Source organism: Daldinia caldariorum (genome assembly GCF_022478825.1).
Source record: "Daldinia caldariorum strain CBS 122874 unplaced genomic scaffold F4812scaffold_9, whole genome shotgun sequence".
NCBI classification, from domain to species: Eukaryota; Fungi; Ascomycota; class Sordariomycetes; order Xylariales; family Hypoxylaceae; genus Daldinia; species Daldinia caldariorum.
The window spans coordinates 830,818-846,890 of NW_025953045.1; the positions used below are offsets into that span (position 1 = coordinate 830,818).

The following is a 16,073-nucleotide window of genomic DNA, read 5'->3' on the forward strand; positions in this document are numbered from 1 at the left end:
TCAAAGAGAAACAGTTCTAGCAAAGATATAGTCAAACACCAAAATCAATTCATGAGTTAGAACTATAATTCTCCCCGCTAAGTTATAAATCTTGCAGCTAGTAACTCAATGCCTCTAACAGCATGGTGTGAATATATACGAAAGGTGGTTTGCTATAGGGTACACTTTAGACAATGGGGCAGGTTAGAAGTGCCGTTCAGCATGGAACAGTAAAATTATATATTAGTTAGGCGTAAGTTACGTAGCACCTTCGTGTAAAACAGGCGAGAAAAACGCAATCGTTTTGGCCCATAGGGCTACGTGTGATATTAGTTTAGTATAGTTGGTAACAGGTGCGTAGAGACGTATATACAGTCTCAAACGATACAAGGCGTCTAGTTTTGTTCTCTTTAACCAGACTATACCTGTCTACTAGGGTGTCGTTGGCTCACCTTGTAAGTAACTTCTACATGTATGTGCCTTAGGTACATTACCTCTACTACCGCCGCCACCTTCCTGAATACCTGTGGTTTCCACTTAAAAGCCAGGCATTCACTTGGTTTCCTAGGACGACGGCAAGGTTGACGGCGGGGAATAAGAGCCGTAAGGCTTCCTTGAAACAGAAGGGACCCTCCTACCTCTCTCCCTTTATCCATTCCTTTCCATGCAAACACTGTACAATCACCGCCTTCGACGCTGCCTAATAAACATATTCTCGCCGCCTTGATTCTTCCCCAACTCCAAACTCACCTTTAATTTATCTTCCTTTACCTCACACACTCTCTACCAAAACTTTTCTGACTACTTTCCTCACACTTTACAAACACCGGCTACAGCCATCGCAGCAATTCAATTCTCTAGAGTAAGTAAACATTTGCTTGTTCCTTCTCACACGCCCATCATCAACACCTCAACCCCATGCTTTCCAACTTTCTCTGCTTCGGGTCGCGAACAGTGCTTTTGATTTGTATCTTCCTACTACCCTCTCCTTCCCATATAGTCCTGTCATTCTCTGTAATTACGCAATGTATAGCACACACCGGATGGGTATATCGCAATCTGGATTTGCTTGCGTTCCCAAATCAGGGACCAGGCAACATCAGCAAACTTTCCAGAGATAGGACCATTGCCTAGAGAACGTTCATTGACTGAGAAACAGAATTCCAATAACTTTTATGAGAATGGCTACAACCAAGGGCAAGACGTGTCTAGGAGCTTATCTCTGCTTGTATGAGCCGTGCGAGTCGGTCAATGACCTCGACGTGGTGGAACATTACAACCAATCCAAGAGTCGTGAGGCGTTTGATGTGAGAGACATCGTGGATATCTTGCGTCATATGGACCACCAAACTCACATTGACATTCTCCGAGAATCCTTGGGTAAGTATCCCAATCGTTAAAGGCAAGCCAAAGTGCTTGACGAAAGTAAAGGCAGCTAGGAAGCTAGTTTTGATCTTAATCGCCACTCCTTCTCGCTGTTGCTATTTCTAAGTTACTCACTAAAAGCGATGCTAATGTGTCCATAGCCCAAGCTGAGGACAAGGACAGTCCCCAGCCAGATCGAGAAGCGTATCTCCGAACGAAGATACGCCAGGAGCTTCGAAAATACTTCTTTCCGGCTATTTATCGTCTTCACGGTGACACTGAATTCCACAGCCACAGCACGATCGAAGAGCTCGTGGAAGTCACCCTTCAGATATCTGCAGGGATTAACACGACGTGGTATCCTGATAACCGTTATCCCTTGGTTCTCAGGAAGTTTGGAAAGGCCCCAAGCCCACCTCATCTAGAGACCTTTCATCAGTTTACACAGCTTAGCGCCGAAGTCAGAGCTATGATCTGGGAGTATGCGGTGACAGGTCAGAATCGAGTCGTGGTATGTTACAATTCCCGTTCTTCTCCCTGGACTGCCCTGTCAGGCAAAGCTTCCCCTTCAGCTGGTCTAGGGAGTTCTACTCCTCATGATACTGCAAACCTTTTCATATCATTCACTCAAAAAATGGGAGTAGGTACATACTGACTATTATTATCATAGAGTACGTACCGTTTGCGCAAAGTTACTCGAGCCCCTTGTCCTGTCCTATTCCTTGTTTGCAAGGAGGCCTTGTTCTGGGCAATCAAGAAGTACAAGAGAGTCAGGAACGGAGATCTCCTCTATGGCAGTATCATGCCGGGCTATTTCAAGGCCACTGGACCGGTCATCTCGTTCGAGGACGACATTGTGAACATCGGCGACTGGGACGCCTGGAACAACAACAAGGGATCGAAATGCTATGTCACAGATATATACAATAGAAGAGCTGCAGGTCAGGGCCTCCAGCAGATCCACCAACGCATCGAGAAACTGAGCAAAATCGGCTTCCGCCGGGTTGTCGTTGACAAAAACACCCATGTGCACCCCGAGATGTTGTTCTACAAGAACTCACGCAAGATCCTCACGACCTTCAAAAACCTCAACAACCTACGGAGCGATTGGTGTTGGAAATGGACCGACAAGATTGAAGAGATTTGGCAATCGGATGAAATCCTCAATCGGGTCGACAGCACTTGCAGGACGCATTTTGTCCGGATCTTCCCCCCTCTCCCCGGTAATGAGTGCCAGTGCTCTCTCTGCCTCCGAGCCGATCTCAACATCGGGGTCAAAGTGCTGCCTTACAATAAGCCAGAGCCTGGTGACATTGAAGAGCACGAGAGAATCTTCAACAGGGTCGAGCCTCATCGGTTCTGGAATGGAACAGGCCGTAAGTGACGCGTCTTTTTCTTTTTACCTCTTGCTTCCCCTTCCGTGCAGACTTCTTAAGGTCAAACTGGGACCGAAGAAAAAGCTTCTGTTTAACCTCAACTATTTATTTGATGTGTCATTGGAAATAACTAACCCTATTATTATAGTTGGTAGAGACTCACCGTTCCACCACTTTCTTGCGCAGTGAAGCCTGGGTGTGCAAGATTTCCTTTGCATCGGCCGTGCGACGGGATGCGTAGATATCTATCCACTGGATAGCATATTAATAGTAGATGGGTTAAAAGCATCGGCTTATACCCGACAGGATTCTTTCCCTCGTATATTCTTGCTGCAGTTTTCGCAGCTTACTATTTTCTGTTCTTCGTTAAGAGTCACGACCTCCAGAACCAACGTCTTTGCAGTGGTTTTTACTAGTTTTCATTTACCGTTTATCGTTTCGTAAGAACGATCGCAGCACGAATTTCCGGCATAGTTTTTCCTTTCAGTATGGTTTTCGGCATCGTTTCTCAGTTCTTTCTTTCCAACAACAACTTTCAAGTATCATTTCTCATCCAGTCGGCGGTTACATTGATGCCTCTTTACGGCAACATTTCATGTTAACTCGGCATTTTACGCCCGTTACGACCCTCGCAACGTTTTTATTCAAGTCACGACCTACGATTCAATTTCCTTTGTCAACGGCTGCACTTTTTATTTCTTCCTCACCAACCAACTATGAAGATGCAACTTTCGTCCATGGACTCTATCTGCAACTCTTCTCACGCACCCACAATTACGACGTCCAGTTCTTATTCTTTAACAATTCATGTTTATGATACCTTGGCCATGATACCCGGCCAAAGCCTTCTACTCGGGACAACTTGAGTATGACCAACCCTACAAATGCGCCTTTCGGCAGCTTCGTCTATGGTCTCAATTATGGCATTTTGAGATCCTCGTTCGGAATTCCTTTCGCCGCTGTCCATTTATGGACTCTTTTTTTTCGGCCTCGTGCTGATCACTTACTTCTTGTAATGACTGCTCATCTTGAGCAAGCAACACTCACCTAGGTATTCACTCGAACCGAGAACTAGGTATAAGACTGCGTAGGCAGTCTTCCTGTGACGGGGTAACTTGATTCTTCATGAGTCTCTCTTCCCTGGTCTTCTTTTGCACCGTTCGCAGCCTTAGCTCTTCTCCTATTCGTCAAAAAAGCAGATCGAGTCTGCACTCTGTGTTGTATAGTTGTATGCTAGTTAGTTTACAGTTTCTGCACTTCGTGATGCAGTTGCTATAGGTAATTCAGATTGTCACATGGAAAACAATTGAAGGCTTGTCTCTTCAAAAACACTTTCGTTCTCACCCCCTTGCGTTATATGCTACCTCTGTGATAACTAACCTCTAGTAATCGTCCCCCTTATACAGCCTCGCAACTCTTGGTAGAAGATAACTTCGCGATTCCAAAATTGTTAGGTTTTTGACACAGCGATGGGCGATTAAGTGAATGTTGTCTGGTCTATGCGGAGTTTGACTCTTGTCTTGGAGTCCTTTCAGGATTATTCTATCAAATAACCTGAAAGACTCGTGCATCTTGTGCAAGCTCTATGTAGGTAGTTAAAGTCACAAACCAAGAATCACAGATACAGCCAAACGACAAGGGAGGATAGCTCTGAGCGGTTTAATTGGTCGCATCCCGTAGCTGTCGTACAAAGTGGGGAGCCGAGCTGGAATACCTATCGGGTTCTATTTCAGATGATGGCTTGAAATCTCCGTAGGAGATTCGGTACTTAAAGAGATGCCGTAACTGGTAGGATCCGAAAACAATGTAGCACCGCATAAGCCAGAGAGAGACGTTAGGGTGGAAACCGTTCAGTATTTACTTGGAGTGTTACTTAGAATGCTTTGATTTGGTTGGGATCCTTAGCGATGCGTTACTTGGCGTACGAAGTTAAGATGGAAAACGTCGACGATCATGTTGTCATGTTAACTGGGAATTCTAGAGCAATTCCACTACCTATCTTCACAGATGCTCTCGACCTTCTTTTAATTGTTTTCGATTGGTACAACTGGCACACCTTGAGAATGTCTGCAAATCCGTAAGCACTTGGACAAATGAGTAATAGCCTATCTAGCCTATCATTACCCTAGGTAGGTATGGATCGGTATTGTACCGTCACTTACGTTTACGCTGACGAAAGCATGGAGGCATTCTCAACAATTCAGCTCGCTGATCATTATCATCATCATCATCACTTATGAACTACATAGTAGGTAGCTAAATTGAGCATATTAGAGCACGAACAGCACTGGGTGAGAGTAAGTGGCTGAATGCGGTACTCCCTGTCATCTTTTTCGTCCGGAGACCTGACAAAGGGCTTGCCAAGATTGGTCTGGTCTGTTGGTTCCCGAACGGTGTGTGGCTCGGAAAAGCCGGTTGTTAACACTACAATCCCAAGGTCAATAAAGTCGGCTGCCCTGCTGCCCTACTATGTTAGACTAAGAATAGATTTACCCAAGGGGATGATGGAGCTGGGGGGCTGAGGATGGGCAAAAGTTGGGTATCCCCAGCTCTATCCATCGCCGTGCTGACGCTGAGCACCACCACTTTGTTCTAACTTATACAAACGCATTATCTTTCAACAATTTCTTTTGCAACTCATCAGAGAGAGAATAAAGTAAAAAAGATCAAAATAATCATCCACAATTTTGTTCTTTTTCCATCTTACCTTTACAATATCGGCTCCGGCTGTATATATTGGAGTGTGGTTCGGGATAATGCGCCACCTTTTTTAACGTCTTTTTGCTTGTTAACCATCCACGACCCTAGCAGGCTCTTGTACGAGCGTAAGCATGCCAACCTATCGTTTTCGCGGGCCGTGACATGGAATTGTGCCATCCGGCTAAGCACGCTTACGTGTAACAAGAAATTGAGGGAGGTTGTTCTTCTAAGAATCAACTTTTTACCTTCTTATTATTGTCTCAAGTTAACAACTAAGGAAATCGAAAAAAAGAGAGAGATATTAAAAAAATACATTAGATAGTTTTCTTTTTATTTGCCCGCGATGGTACTTAAAAAGAAAGAAGTCTATACGGTGATAACACCCATCCCTAGCTTCATACCCCGCCAGCTAGCAATCGACATTCTCCACAGCCACGGCGAAGTTATAACTCTGAATCCCCTCGTGCTCGAGTATAAGCAAATTAAGGCGCCTCGCGATGCCGTGTCCGACGAATTCTATTCGACATGGTACGAAATTCACGAGCGAATTCAATATGTTCCCGGTCTAGGAAGATTTGGGTCTGGGAAAATTACATTCAACGGTTGCTTTCACGATCTGCCATGGGGTCTGCAAACGCACATTTACGCGCCGATGGGAGTCGACCTCCGAAACAAATATCGCATCGGCGGAAACCAACCAGGGGTTGAACAACCCGAACAGCAAGAGATTGGACTCGCTGCGCTCGGCGCGCCGAAGGATGGATTGTACCTGAGAGAAGACATTGAGATACGATGTAATATCACCATGGTCGGCATAGTAAAAGCGCAGATGAAGGCGGCTAGCAAACAGATGGTAGAGAGGATCATCAAAAAGGCAGAACTACTTGACGCTGGAATATTGCAAGGAATGATCGAGGACGGCAAGATCAGAACGTATAATCCGCACAATAGCACTTACACTGGCGGGTTGAGCGTGGGCTCGGGGATGAAATCACCACCATTATCGCCAGCGAGCGCATATTATCCACCCACGTCGCCGTCGATACCATATCAAGTTCCGAGGCCAATGTCGCTACAGCCAGGGAGCAGGCCAGGAACAGCGAATTCGCTAAGCTACCCAGCGCATTGGCAGTCTCAATTACAGCAGCTCAACTCGAATGAGCAAAAGAACCAACAGCAATACGCCGAGCTGCCAAGTAACCAGGGAGCGCACGCCACCAGCCAGGGCGTGCTTATGGAACTCCCCGGGGACTTCCAGCACCCGCAGCCGTCGCCGCGCTTACTCCAACCGCCCTACCCGTCGCCAACGTACGCGCACTACCAAGGCCGAAACTCGCCATCCTCGACGCAATCCCACTCCCCCGAGCTCAAGTCCTGGGGGTGGTCGCAGGGCCAGCCGAGCCCATCCCTCACGAGCTCGCGGCCCACCTCGTACTCGTCGGATGCGGGCAGTGCCGGTTTCGCGTCGCCCGGACTGGACCACAAGGGCTTCGCGGCCGAGTTGCCGACGCATCAGGAGACTACGGAGGAACACCGTCACCAGGGCGCGCAGTCAAGGAGCTATGCGTATAATCCGGCCCATTACGCGCAGGTTCGGCGCTAACTGAAGAGAGAGGGAGAAGGAGAGATAGACAGAAGGGACGAGTACTAAAAAAAAGGGGAAGGGATGGATGGTTAGACGGGCTTGGTTGTGTATCACTTCTAGGTTGGGGGCCGGCGGTACCGTGAATGGGGTGGTTATTCTTTACTTTACTTTTTTTTTTCTGTTCTTACCTACCTCCTAAGGTAGGTATGATCCCCTCTACCTCGATATTGAGTGGGCAGGCGTTGTTGTTGTCTACATATGTGAGAGGTTTCTACAAACAACTCAGTATTCCCGAGCTGGGCTGGCAACGGTCTTTTAACTGCGCCTTGTTCTGGTTGCTTTTGGTTATGAGAGGACAATATGCCCATGTCGACGTTTTTGCTACGTTCATACCCTATGTTTAATATACACGATTGGTTACTTAAAACTTGAATGATTTATTTCTTATCTAACTGGTGATCATGACCTTGTGTAAGTGAGCTGCGATGGTTTGCATGTGAAGCTGCTTTGCCGAGGAGAATTAGGTACAGGTAACTTAGGTACCTCGTCCTCATAGGCTACCTAGGGTTGTACCATTGTACCTCAGGTTAGGTACGTACTTGGAAGTTAGTGCACGATACGAAGGTACTTAGTGGGGTAACCGCCCGGCAGAATCCCTTCACCGCCTGGCAGAATAATGAATAATGTTTCTCTGGGAACTTTTTTTTTTTTGCGCCGAACGAGATCTGAAGCTAATTCGTTCACGATTTTCGGTCTTAGAGAATCGCAGAGGACCAGGACGTCAAGATGGTGCGAAAGGCTGTGTAAGTGCTTTCATACAATATACTCCAGCTTCAATATATACTATAAATTCATAAAACTAATCAATCTTATCGTGTTCTAGAGATTCGCGCATTCCTACCCTAATTCGAAATGGCCTCGCCGAACACAAGCGCAGCTTCTTCATCGTCGTCGGTGACCGGTCGAAAGATGTCATCGTCCAGCTGCACTACATAATGTCCCAGTCGGACTTGCGCCAGAACAAATCCGTGCTCTGGGCTTACAAGAACAAGCTTCTCGGCTTTACCAGTCATCGGAAGAAGCGAGAAGCCAAGATTAAGAAGGAGATCAAGCGCGGTATACGAGAAGCCAATTCCGAAGATCCTTTCGAGCTCTTCGTCTCCCTACACGATGTGAGATATGTGTACTATAAGGAGACCGATAAAATTCTCGGTAGGACGTTTGGCATGGTAAGAGGTCGAAGCTATCACGACACGCCTTGTGCGAGAACTAATTCCTATTCCGTAGTGCATTTTACAAGATTTCGAGGCCCTTACCCCTAATACTCTAGCTCGTACCATCGAAACGGTCGAGGGAGGTGGCTTGGTCGTGCTATTATTAAAAGGAATGGATAGCTTAAGACAACTCTATACCCTCTCGATGGATGTACATTCCCGCTACAGGACCGAAGCCCACCACGATGTTGTCGCACGATTCAACGAACGATTCTTATTATCTTTAGGTCGATGCGAATCCTGCCTTGTCATTGACGATGAGCTTAATGTTCTGCCCATATCCGGCGGTAGAGGGGTGAAGCCGCTACCACCAAAAGAGGAGACCAAGTCCCCAGAGCAGATAGAATTAGAGCAAATCAAGGAGTCTCTTCGAGATACTCAGCCGATAGGATCTTTGGTCCAGCTTGCACGAACGAAAGACCAAGCAGATGCTTTGGTTACATTTGTTGATGCTATTGCTGCCAAGACGCTTCGCAATACCGTCTCATTAACCGCAGCCCGTGGTCGTGGTAAATCAGCAGCTTGTATGTTTCCTAGTCTTTTTCCTGGTCTACTCTCGAAGCAACTTGCTAACCAGAAATAGTGGGCGTCGCCATTGCTGCTGCTGTATCTTACGGCTATAGTAATATCTTTGTTACATCTCCCTCTCCGGAAAATTTGGGCACGTTATTTGAATTTGTATTCAAAGCATTTGACGCCCTGAACTACCAAGACCACACAGACTATTCCATCATCCAGTCTACTAATCCCGACTTCAAGAAGGCGATTGTGAGAGTCAATATTTTCCGAAATCACCGACAGACTATACAATATATCCGACCGCAAGATGCCCATGTCCTAGGCCAAGCAGAACTGGTTATCATTGATGAAGCCGCTGCCATCCCACTACGTAAGATATACCCTTTATAACTGGCTAGCATATGCTAACGTGAAAAAAAAGCACTGGTGCGGAAGCTCTTGGGACCCTACACGGTATTCATGGCCTCCACAATAAGTGGTTATGAAGGTACCGGACGTTCTCTGTCATTAAAATTAATAAAGCAGTTGAAGGAGCAGGCGGCAACCAGTGTGGCACAGGATGGCGAAACCAGAAGTCCGAGGTCCTTGAAAGAAGTCACTCTTGCCGAACCGATACGATACGGAAAAGGCGATGCAGTCGAGAAGTGGTTGAACGCACTTCTATGCTTAGATGTGACTCCTTCGAAACCGAAGAACAACATATTCCCAGATCCTTCACAATGCCAGCTATTACACGTCAACCGCGATACCCTTTTCTCTTTCCATCCAGTACCAGAAAGATTCCTTCGACAAATGGTCGCCCTCTTCGTCACAAGTCACTACAAGAATTCTCCGGATGATCTTCAACTTCTTAGCGACGCTCCAGCGCATGAGCTTTTCGTTTTAACCTCGACAACAATTCAAGAAAATGGCTTACCTGAGCCCCTGTGTGTCATTCAAATAGCGCTAGAAGGAAATATCAGCAAGAAGAGCGTTATGGCTGGTCTTGACCGAGGTCAGAGGCCTGCCGGAGACTTGATTCCTTGGCTTGTCAGTCAGCAATTCCAGGATGATTTTGCTTCCCTTTCCGGTGCTCGCATAGTTCGAATAGCAACCCACCCGGACTGTGTTTCGATGGGATACGGATCGAAAGCGCTCGAGCTTCTTATCGACTACTACGAAGGCAAATTCATAAACCTAGGAGAAGATAACGAAGCCACATCCAAGGGCAAGGATACGGGTGACAGCATGGTTATAGACTCGACACAAAACGAGAGTGGCGGTCTTCTTAATGAAGACATCAAGGTTCGGGATATTGAGAAGATGCAACCCTTGTTCTCAAGACTAGCAGAGCGCAAAGCAGAGGATCTCGAATATGTCGGTGTAAGCTATGGTTTAACTCAAGCGCTCCACAAGTTCTGGTCGCGCGCCCAGTTCATACCAGTGTACTTGGTAGGTCCCTTCGTTATGAAGTCATCCTTTCTATATGCTATACTTCGAAACTAACTCCTCTACAGAGACAAACAGCTAATGATTTAACCGGCGAGCACACCTGCGTTATGCTTAGGCCACTTAAGGATGAAAAAGAGTGGCTCGGAGCTTTCGCTGCTGACTTCCACCGCCGTTTCCTGACTCTGCTCTCATACAAATTCAGTGATTTCCCGTGTGTCCTCGCATTGAGCATAGATCAGTCTGCCACAGCTGGTGCTCAGCTAGATCCGACAAACCAGCTACCGGAGCTAACTAAACAAGATCTAGATAGAGTCTTCTCGCCTTTTGATTGCAAGAGATTGGAATCATACGCTAGGGGTGTGCTGGATCACCATGCCATTCTGGACCTTGTGCCCAAGTTGGCAGATCTCTACTTCACAGGTCCTCTAAAACCAAGTATTAAGCTTACAGGTGTGCAGCGAGCCCTTCTGCTCGGCATTGGCTTGCAGCGGAAGGATGTAGGTGCCATCTGCACAGAGCTATCCTTGGAATCATCGCAGGGCTTGGCTATGTTTATGAAAATCATACGAAAAATCACGTCACACTTCTCGACGCTAATCTCTTCTGCTGTCGAAGCCGATATGCCGAAATCGGATGCGATTGGCGTTAGCAGGGAGAACGCGTCCGGAGTGCACGACGACGAAATAGTAGATGACAAATTTGCACCGCTTGAAACAACTCTGGACGACGAGCTGGATGAGGCTGGGGATGAAGCATTGAAGGAATTGCGGGCGAAGCAGAGAGAGCTTATTGATTCTCTCCCCCTTGATCAGTAAGATAAATCCAACCCCCATTGGCTTAACCAGATTGTTTTACTTACATTGCATCATAGGTACGAGATTGAGGGCGACGCGCCCGGCTGGGAGGAAGCAGAGAAGCAAGTACTAAGGGCCACCCAGAAGGGCAAGGCAAACCCTGTGGTCAGCGTGAAGACGAAACAGTCGAAGAGGAAAGCCGGCATGACGGCAGCAGAGGTGTACGAGGAAGCGTTTGGCGAAAAGAAGCACAAGAAAGCCAAGAAATCCAAGAAGGGTACGACAGATTGAGAAGTTGTTGATGGTTAACGGCTTGACGGGGCAAAACAACTTTTGATGTTTCGCGTGCTTGGGGCGGCAAGTTTGTATGTGTGCCTAATGTATATATGTCAATATTAGAAGTGATACCAAGTCCATCTATGTTTGGGGCAATAGAGCCGCTCGTATATTCACTGCATGAAGATTGGTGCTCAAGCAGAAATTGCACTTTATAAATAAGATTGGTTCAAATTACTTTAGGTACTCAGGTAACCTATATTGGTTAGCCAATACTTATGAGACAGGAGATGTAAGTCGTCGATCATACAGTTTTCCTTTGGGCATTTCCTGTTTCTCTTATATGTACCAGGTAGCTAAAGACTTTGTACCTCATTATAATTAGAAAGATCATTAAATACCTAGTAGGTTGCTTGTTTAGATGGTTTATGTATACGTAGTTCAACTACGTAAACGCATGTAGCACCTTGACAAGCGATACTATAATTCATATCCATAGTATCTCGTTGAAATTCCTCCGCATCCGATCTGTTTACTCATGGCTTGAATGCCTCGACCGTTGCGTAGTATTGCCTCGGCGCTTTCCCTCCATTACTCATACTGCTGTCAAAGTCATCCAATTCCACCTTCACGGTCGTCTCCATCTTAATTCCGCCGGTGCCTCCGAAACCATTACTAGCGAGTATGCTGTCCGTGCTGCTCTGTCGCTGGAATCCCGCGTCCTTGGCGTGACTGCCGTCTTCAATACGAGTCGTCTGGCGACGGCCGTAAACATCCAATTCGTCAAATAGTAGAGCCCGTCGGGTAAAGGTGTAAAGCAGGGTATCGACCCAACCGGAACAAGTGAAGAGCGCACCGGCAAACAAATAATATTCGTCGGATAGTTCATTGTTCGACATGGCAGCCATACGTCCGGCACTAGAAATACGTCAGTCTCCAATAATAGAGTCTTATTTTAGATATTACTTACGCAAGCGGAAGACTCAGGAAAGTATAAACCATCGCGTATGCCAGCATAGCCGTTCGGGCTTTACGCATGGTTTCGGCGCTGCGTGCGGGAATTATAACCTTGTCCGAGCGTTTGGCATGGTAGAGATAATAGAAACCGGTGGCGTAAACGATGATAGAACCGAATTCAACGATGAAGATCCATATGTAATGGATAGAAAGACGTAGTCCTTTATTGCCTGTCGATATCCAGCACTAGAATTTTTATTAGACGACATGGCACGCATTCAGGGGTCCATGGTAGTAGTTGGATTTTATGTACTTACCCAGACGCCAGCTCTCAAAAACACAAAACGCCCGCCGATTATGGGAGCCAGAGAAGTAAGGACCACAGCAAGTCCCCAGATTCCGAATATGCAGCAAAGGAAGGTTTTGTATGACACGCTCCTGGACATGACGACTTGATACGTCGTGTGTATCGCGATGGCGAGGACGAAGAACGCGCTCGCGACGTCTCCAAGCTGAATGAGCCAACCCTGCGCGAAACAAGCTCCGTTCGGTCCAATAATCCGACGCTCCGCCGCCCAGTGGAACGATATCAAAAAGCCCAGCGATTGTAAGAAGTCCGCCAGAACCATTTGGTAAATCAGTACGATCGACTGGTTTCGACCGACGGCGCGGGAATAATGGGATTTCCACGTAATCATTCGCCATGAGATGAAGCTCAGGAGCACACTCGTAAATATTAGTGATATGGTAGCGAAAGTGCCGATCGCGAGAAGTCCGTGATAAATGCTATCCGGCATATCCAAGAGGCTGTTGGGCGGCTCGAAGTATTCCGACGCGATCCCATTGATGGTCGCCATGTTTGATGCTTCCTATTCGGGGCTGCTTGGGTGGTGTTGTTCCTGGTGTATGCTCCTACAAACACCCCGTTGATGGTATAAGAAGGGACACTGACGAACGACAAGAAACGAAGCAAGAGACCATAGGGAATACGACGGTCATAAGCTATAAACAGTCCACAACTCGGAGGATACCACTAACAGAAAGTTATGAGGCCCCACGCAAATCTCTTCCCCGTTCAGATCTATATCACAAAGAGGGAAGGTGAAATTAGATTACCAATTCCTAGGCCAAAGGTGTGCCTGGAAACTTTTCAATAGTACAACACTAAGAGAGAAGCCAGATGGTGCCTAACCCCAGATTTCGCACAGCGAAGGGAAGAAGGGGAGGAGTCAAGCAGTGAACTATGTGGACTTAAATGTAGTCTAAAGAAATAGGGCAAATAGGGCAGAACAGAAAGGCATGGGGTAAAGTAGTGATAGCTGGGGAGGCGATATTCCGGTGAAAAAAAAAACATCAAATACAACTGGAAATTCAACTCCACCGAGGAGCCCCAGATAGCGCTTGGAGAATTCTATAGGTCAGGTACAGTACAATACATATGTCTTGTATCTGTGTTTCGAGGGAGTCTAAGTACGAATAAGCCTTTTTTGCCTTCGAAAAGGCCGCCGTCGCATTTCATGGTTCACATGTTTTACATGTACATATGCATGTTTAAGGTTGCAGTCTTCGACGGAGTCGTCTCTGATATTGGTCGAGATCTTTGGTTTCATATCTCCTCCTCGTCACTTGACATCCTTGACATCCATAGAAGACCCCTTGAAGGCTGTTCCTGCACGAGGGTCCGCGCATAAAATGGTACGCCGTGTGGTGGAGAAGAGCGAGAATGCTACTCGAGCATGGCAAGGTTGTCGGTACTCAACCCCGGAATACAGCTATGAAAATCTAGTCACCATTTAAGATACATTACATGGGTATTAAGAGCTTTGTCATCTAGTCAACTAATCTAAAGTCCTTTAGCTTCATAGACCAGTCATGAAAACCGGGGCAAGCTAAAGCCTTTCTATAGTGTAGAGTAAAAGAGTAAAGCGCAGCTTCAAAAAGGGCCATAGCGTGGGCGAGATTTCAATTCCTATCAAGACCAACCTTGTCATGTTGTAGAGTATTAGGTAGGGTATTAGGTAAGGAAAACAACTTCGTTGTTCCGCGAGGAACTTCTATAACTGGGATAGCTTTGAAGCCAAAGCTATACACAAACGTCTCCGTTGTCCTCAAAGATTCTCTCAAGTGAGACTCCTGACAAACCCAGTTAGTTATTTGCCATGCTTACGTTTTTCTGCTACCTAATTCGGAAGAGACGTTGACCATTTTTTTTCTTCCATGTCTACCCCGGAAGCTCAGGGGGTAGACTTCCGGATGCATACAACCAAAGATAAGATCTTGATCCCTGAATGTTGTTTGGAAATTCCCGGCTGGGCGAGTCAGCTTTACTACTATACACCTATAATATAGCGATTATCACAACCATTACAAAACCCTGTCGTCAATGTGAGGTTATGATGAGGAAGATGTAGTATTATTACCTAACAAACTTTATGTGCTAGTTATCGCGATACTCCGCTTCCAAAAGCTCGTCAGTTCGAAAACCCTCTTGCGACTCTAAAGAAACTGTCTTACAGGGCAGGAAAGAGGTTTGTGGGTTTCAAGCAGATTCGTTTCGTTTTATATGTGATGATACGAGGGGCAAATATAGCCTACGAGTGAGAACTATTGGAGTCTAAGCAACACCCCCGGCAACACTAACGACGCATATTCCAGACAGACGGAACATTAGGTCCAGGATGATTATTACATGCTGACATGGTTTAGTAGTATGTGAAGACGGAGCAAAAGCCGGAGCACGATACTCTCACGATACTCTCACGATACCCCGACTGACGTCACTTTGGGCCCCAAATCGATCCAAGCAGCCTGACAGCGTCGAACATTAATAGAAGGGTCTTGGCATGTTCGTTTTGCTAACTTCCAAAGAAATAAACCGTATTCGAACTAAAATAGTAGTAAATCTAATGAAATGCATAGGCAATTATTTTAAACTCTTGAAGAGTTTCTCTATGTCGTTATTACTTTGTTTTATTTTTCAAAATTTTCGTAATTATTTTCGATATCCAATGCAGCAGTGCTCCCGAAAGTAAATGCCTTGCAAAACCCTCTTTACATATTGATCGACAACCTCGAGCTCTGATTAGCATGCGTACCTAGCTTCCCTTAACCCGGCGCCCCACACTGCTGAAGCTCTCGCTCAACAGTAGGCCTAGCTGCTTAACACACAGACTCCCAGACTTCCGCGTATGTAGATTGCTACACCGGAAGCACCTGAACTACTTCCCACATGTAGAGTATGCCACACATATGGCCACATATATGTACTATGTAAAGCGTCGCTCCGAACAATGTAGTAGTAAGGATGGAGCTTAACCCCTTTTTCCGAAGAGATGTTTCCGAATGCTGTACTTCGTAAGGTTCTTTAACTAATGCTGTAGTGTAACATATTCCATCCCTTGCTGCCCTATCATGCGGCTCAGATAGAGACCAATAGCAACCATACCTAACGTCGTGTATTAATAAGGCTGTTGAACTCGTAAGTTCAAGAATAATCTTGATACACATGAATAGCAGTGATTGAGACCACACTATGAGTGGAGAACTTTCTGGGGGTTCAAGGTCTAGGTAGATCGAGATTCGAAGATGTACATAATAACATATGCCCCTCTCAAAACTGCGCGCCCCTCAATGATACATTTACATCTTGTCAACGCCTTGTCGCTAACATGACGTTAGCGGGAGTCGGACATATTCTTGACGCAAGTCCTGTCACGCTACAGACGCACGGAATGTTATCCGCGAAAGTATTAATGAGCAACCTAAAGTCATAGCGTACCTATTGTATTATACAATCCTATACCATGATATATTACTG

The 16,073-nt window shown here is 46.3% G+C and overlaps 5 protein-coding genes across 5 annotated transcripts; 4 read left to right on the forward strand and 1 right to left on the reverse strand.

Moving 5' to 3' along the window:
* Positions 1-1,160: 1,160 nt before the first annotated feature.
* Positions 1,161-3,037, forward strand: F4812DRAFT_471554 (uncharacterized protein; the record flags this gene model as incomplete). The annotated part of the gene is made up of 4 exons (XM_047939105.1): positions 1,161-1,359; positions 1,506-1,855; positions 2,015-2,720; positions 2,869-3,037. The coding sequence occupies 4 exons, from the start codon at positions 1,161-1,163 to the stop codon at positions 2,907-2,909; spliced, it is 1,296 nt and encodes a 431-aa protein (XP_047789884.1). The 3' UTR covers positions 2,910-3,037.
* A 2,308-nt stretch (positions 3,038-5,345) lies between these two features.
* F4812DRAFT_401199 (uncharacterized protein) lies at positions 5,346-7,108 on the forward strand. Its single transcript, XM_047932228.1, has one exon. The coding sequence runs from the start codon at positions 5,764-5,766 to the stop codon at positions 7,021-7,023; it is 1,260 nt and encodes a 419-aa protein (XP_047789885.1). The 5' UTR covers positions 5,346-5,763; the 3' UTR covers positions 7,024-7,108.
* F4812DRAFT_430029 (uncharacterized protein) lies at positions 7,060-7,463 on the forward strand. The gene has a single exon (XM_047934324.1). The coding sequence runs from the start codon at positions 7,149-7,151 to the stop codon at positions 7,407-7,409; it is 261 nt and encodes an 86-aa protein (XP_047789886.1). The 5' UTR covers positions 7,060-7,148; the 3' UTR covers positions 7,410-7,463.
* A 245-nt stretch (positions 7,464-7,708) lies between these two features.
* F4812DRAFT_430030 (DUF699-domain-containing protein) lies at positions 7,709-11,552 on the forward strand. The gene is made up of 7 exons (XM_047934325.1): positions 7,709-7,808; positions 7,889-8,234; positions 8,293-8,803; positions 8,863-9,168; positions 9,220-10,229; positions 10,295-11,040; positions 11,101-11,552. The coding sequence occupies exons 1-7, from the start codon at positions 7,792-7,794 to the stop codon at positions 11,312-11,314; spliced, it is 3,150 nt and encodes a 1,049-aa protein (XP_047789887.1). The 5' UTR covers positions 7,709-7,791; the 3' UTR covers positions 11,315-11,552.
* Positions 11,553-11,669: 117 nt separating this feature from the next.
* F4812DRAFT_401212 (G protein-coupled glucose receptor regulating Gpa2-domain-containing protein) lies at positions 11,670-13,259 on the reverse strand. The gene is made up of 3 exons (XM_047932229.1): positions 12,574-13,259; positions 12,270-12,502; positions 11,670-12,217 (listed from the first exon to the last, which is right to left on the reverse strand). Exons 1-3 carry the CDS (start codon positions 13,111-13,113, stop codon positions 11,836-11,838), a joined length of 1,155 nt encoding a protein of 384 aa, XP_047789888.1. The 5' UTR covers positions 13,114-13,259; the 3' UTR covers positions 11,670-11,835.
* Between the last annotated feature and the right edge of the window lie 2,814 nt (positions 13,260-16,073).

Excerpts from the sequence above, each read along its gene's own strand:
- F4812DRAFT_430029 (XM_047934324.1), top strand. The coding sequence starts at position 7,149 with ATGGGGTGGTTATTCTTTACTTTACTTTTTTTTTTCTGTTCTTACCTA.
- F4812DRAFT_430030 (XM_047934325.1), top strand. Across the intron at positions 9,169-9,219 it reads AGCCGCTGCCATCCCACTAC|CACTGGTGCGGAAGCTCTTG; the intron begins GTAAGATATACC and ends GTGAAAAAAAAG. Across the intron at positions 11,041-11,100 it reads GATTCTCTCCCCCTTGATCA|GTACGAGATTGAGGGCGACG; the intron begins GTAAGATAAATC and ends ATTGCATCATAG.
- F4812DRAFT_401212 (XM_047932229.1), bottom strand. The coding sequence starts at position 13,113 with ATGGCGACCATCAATGGGATCGCGTCGGAATACTTCGAGCCGCCCAAC. Across the intron at positions 12,503-12,573 it reads TTTTGAGAGCTGGCGTCTGG|TGCTGGATATCGACAGGCAA; the intron begins GTAAGTACATAA and ends TAAAAATTCTAG. Across the intron at positions 12,218-12,269 it reads TTCCTGAGTCTTCCGCTTGC|TGCCGGACGTATGGCTGCCA; the intron begins GTAAGTAATATC and ends ACGTATTTCTAG.
- F4812DRAFT_401199 (XM_047932228.1), top strand. The coding sequence starts at position 5,764 with ATGGTACTTAAAAAGAAAGAAGTCTATACGGTGATAACACCCATCCCT.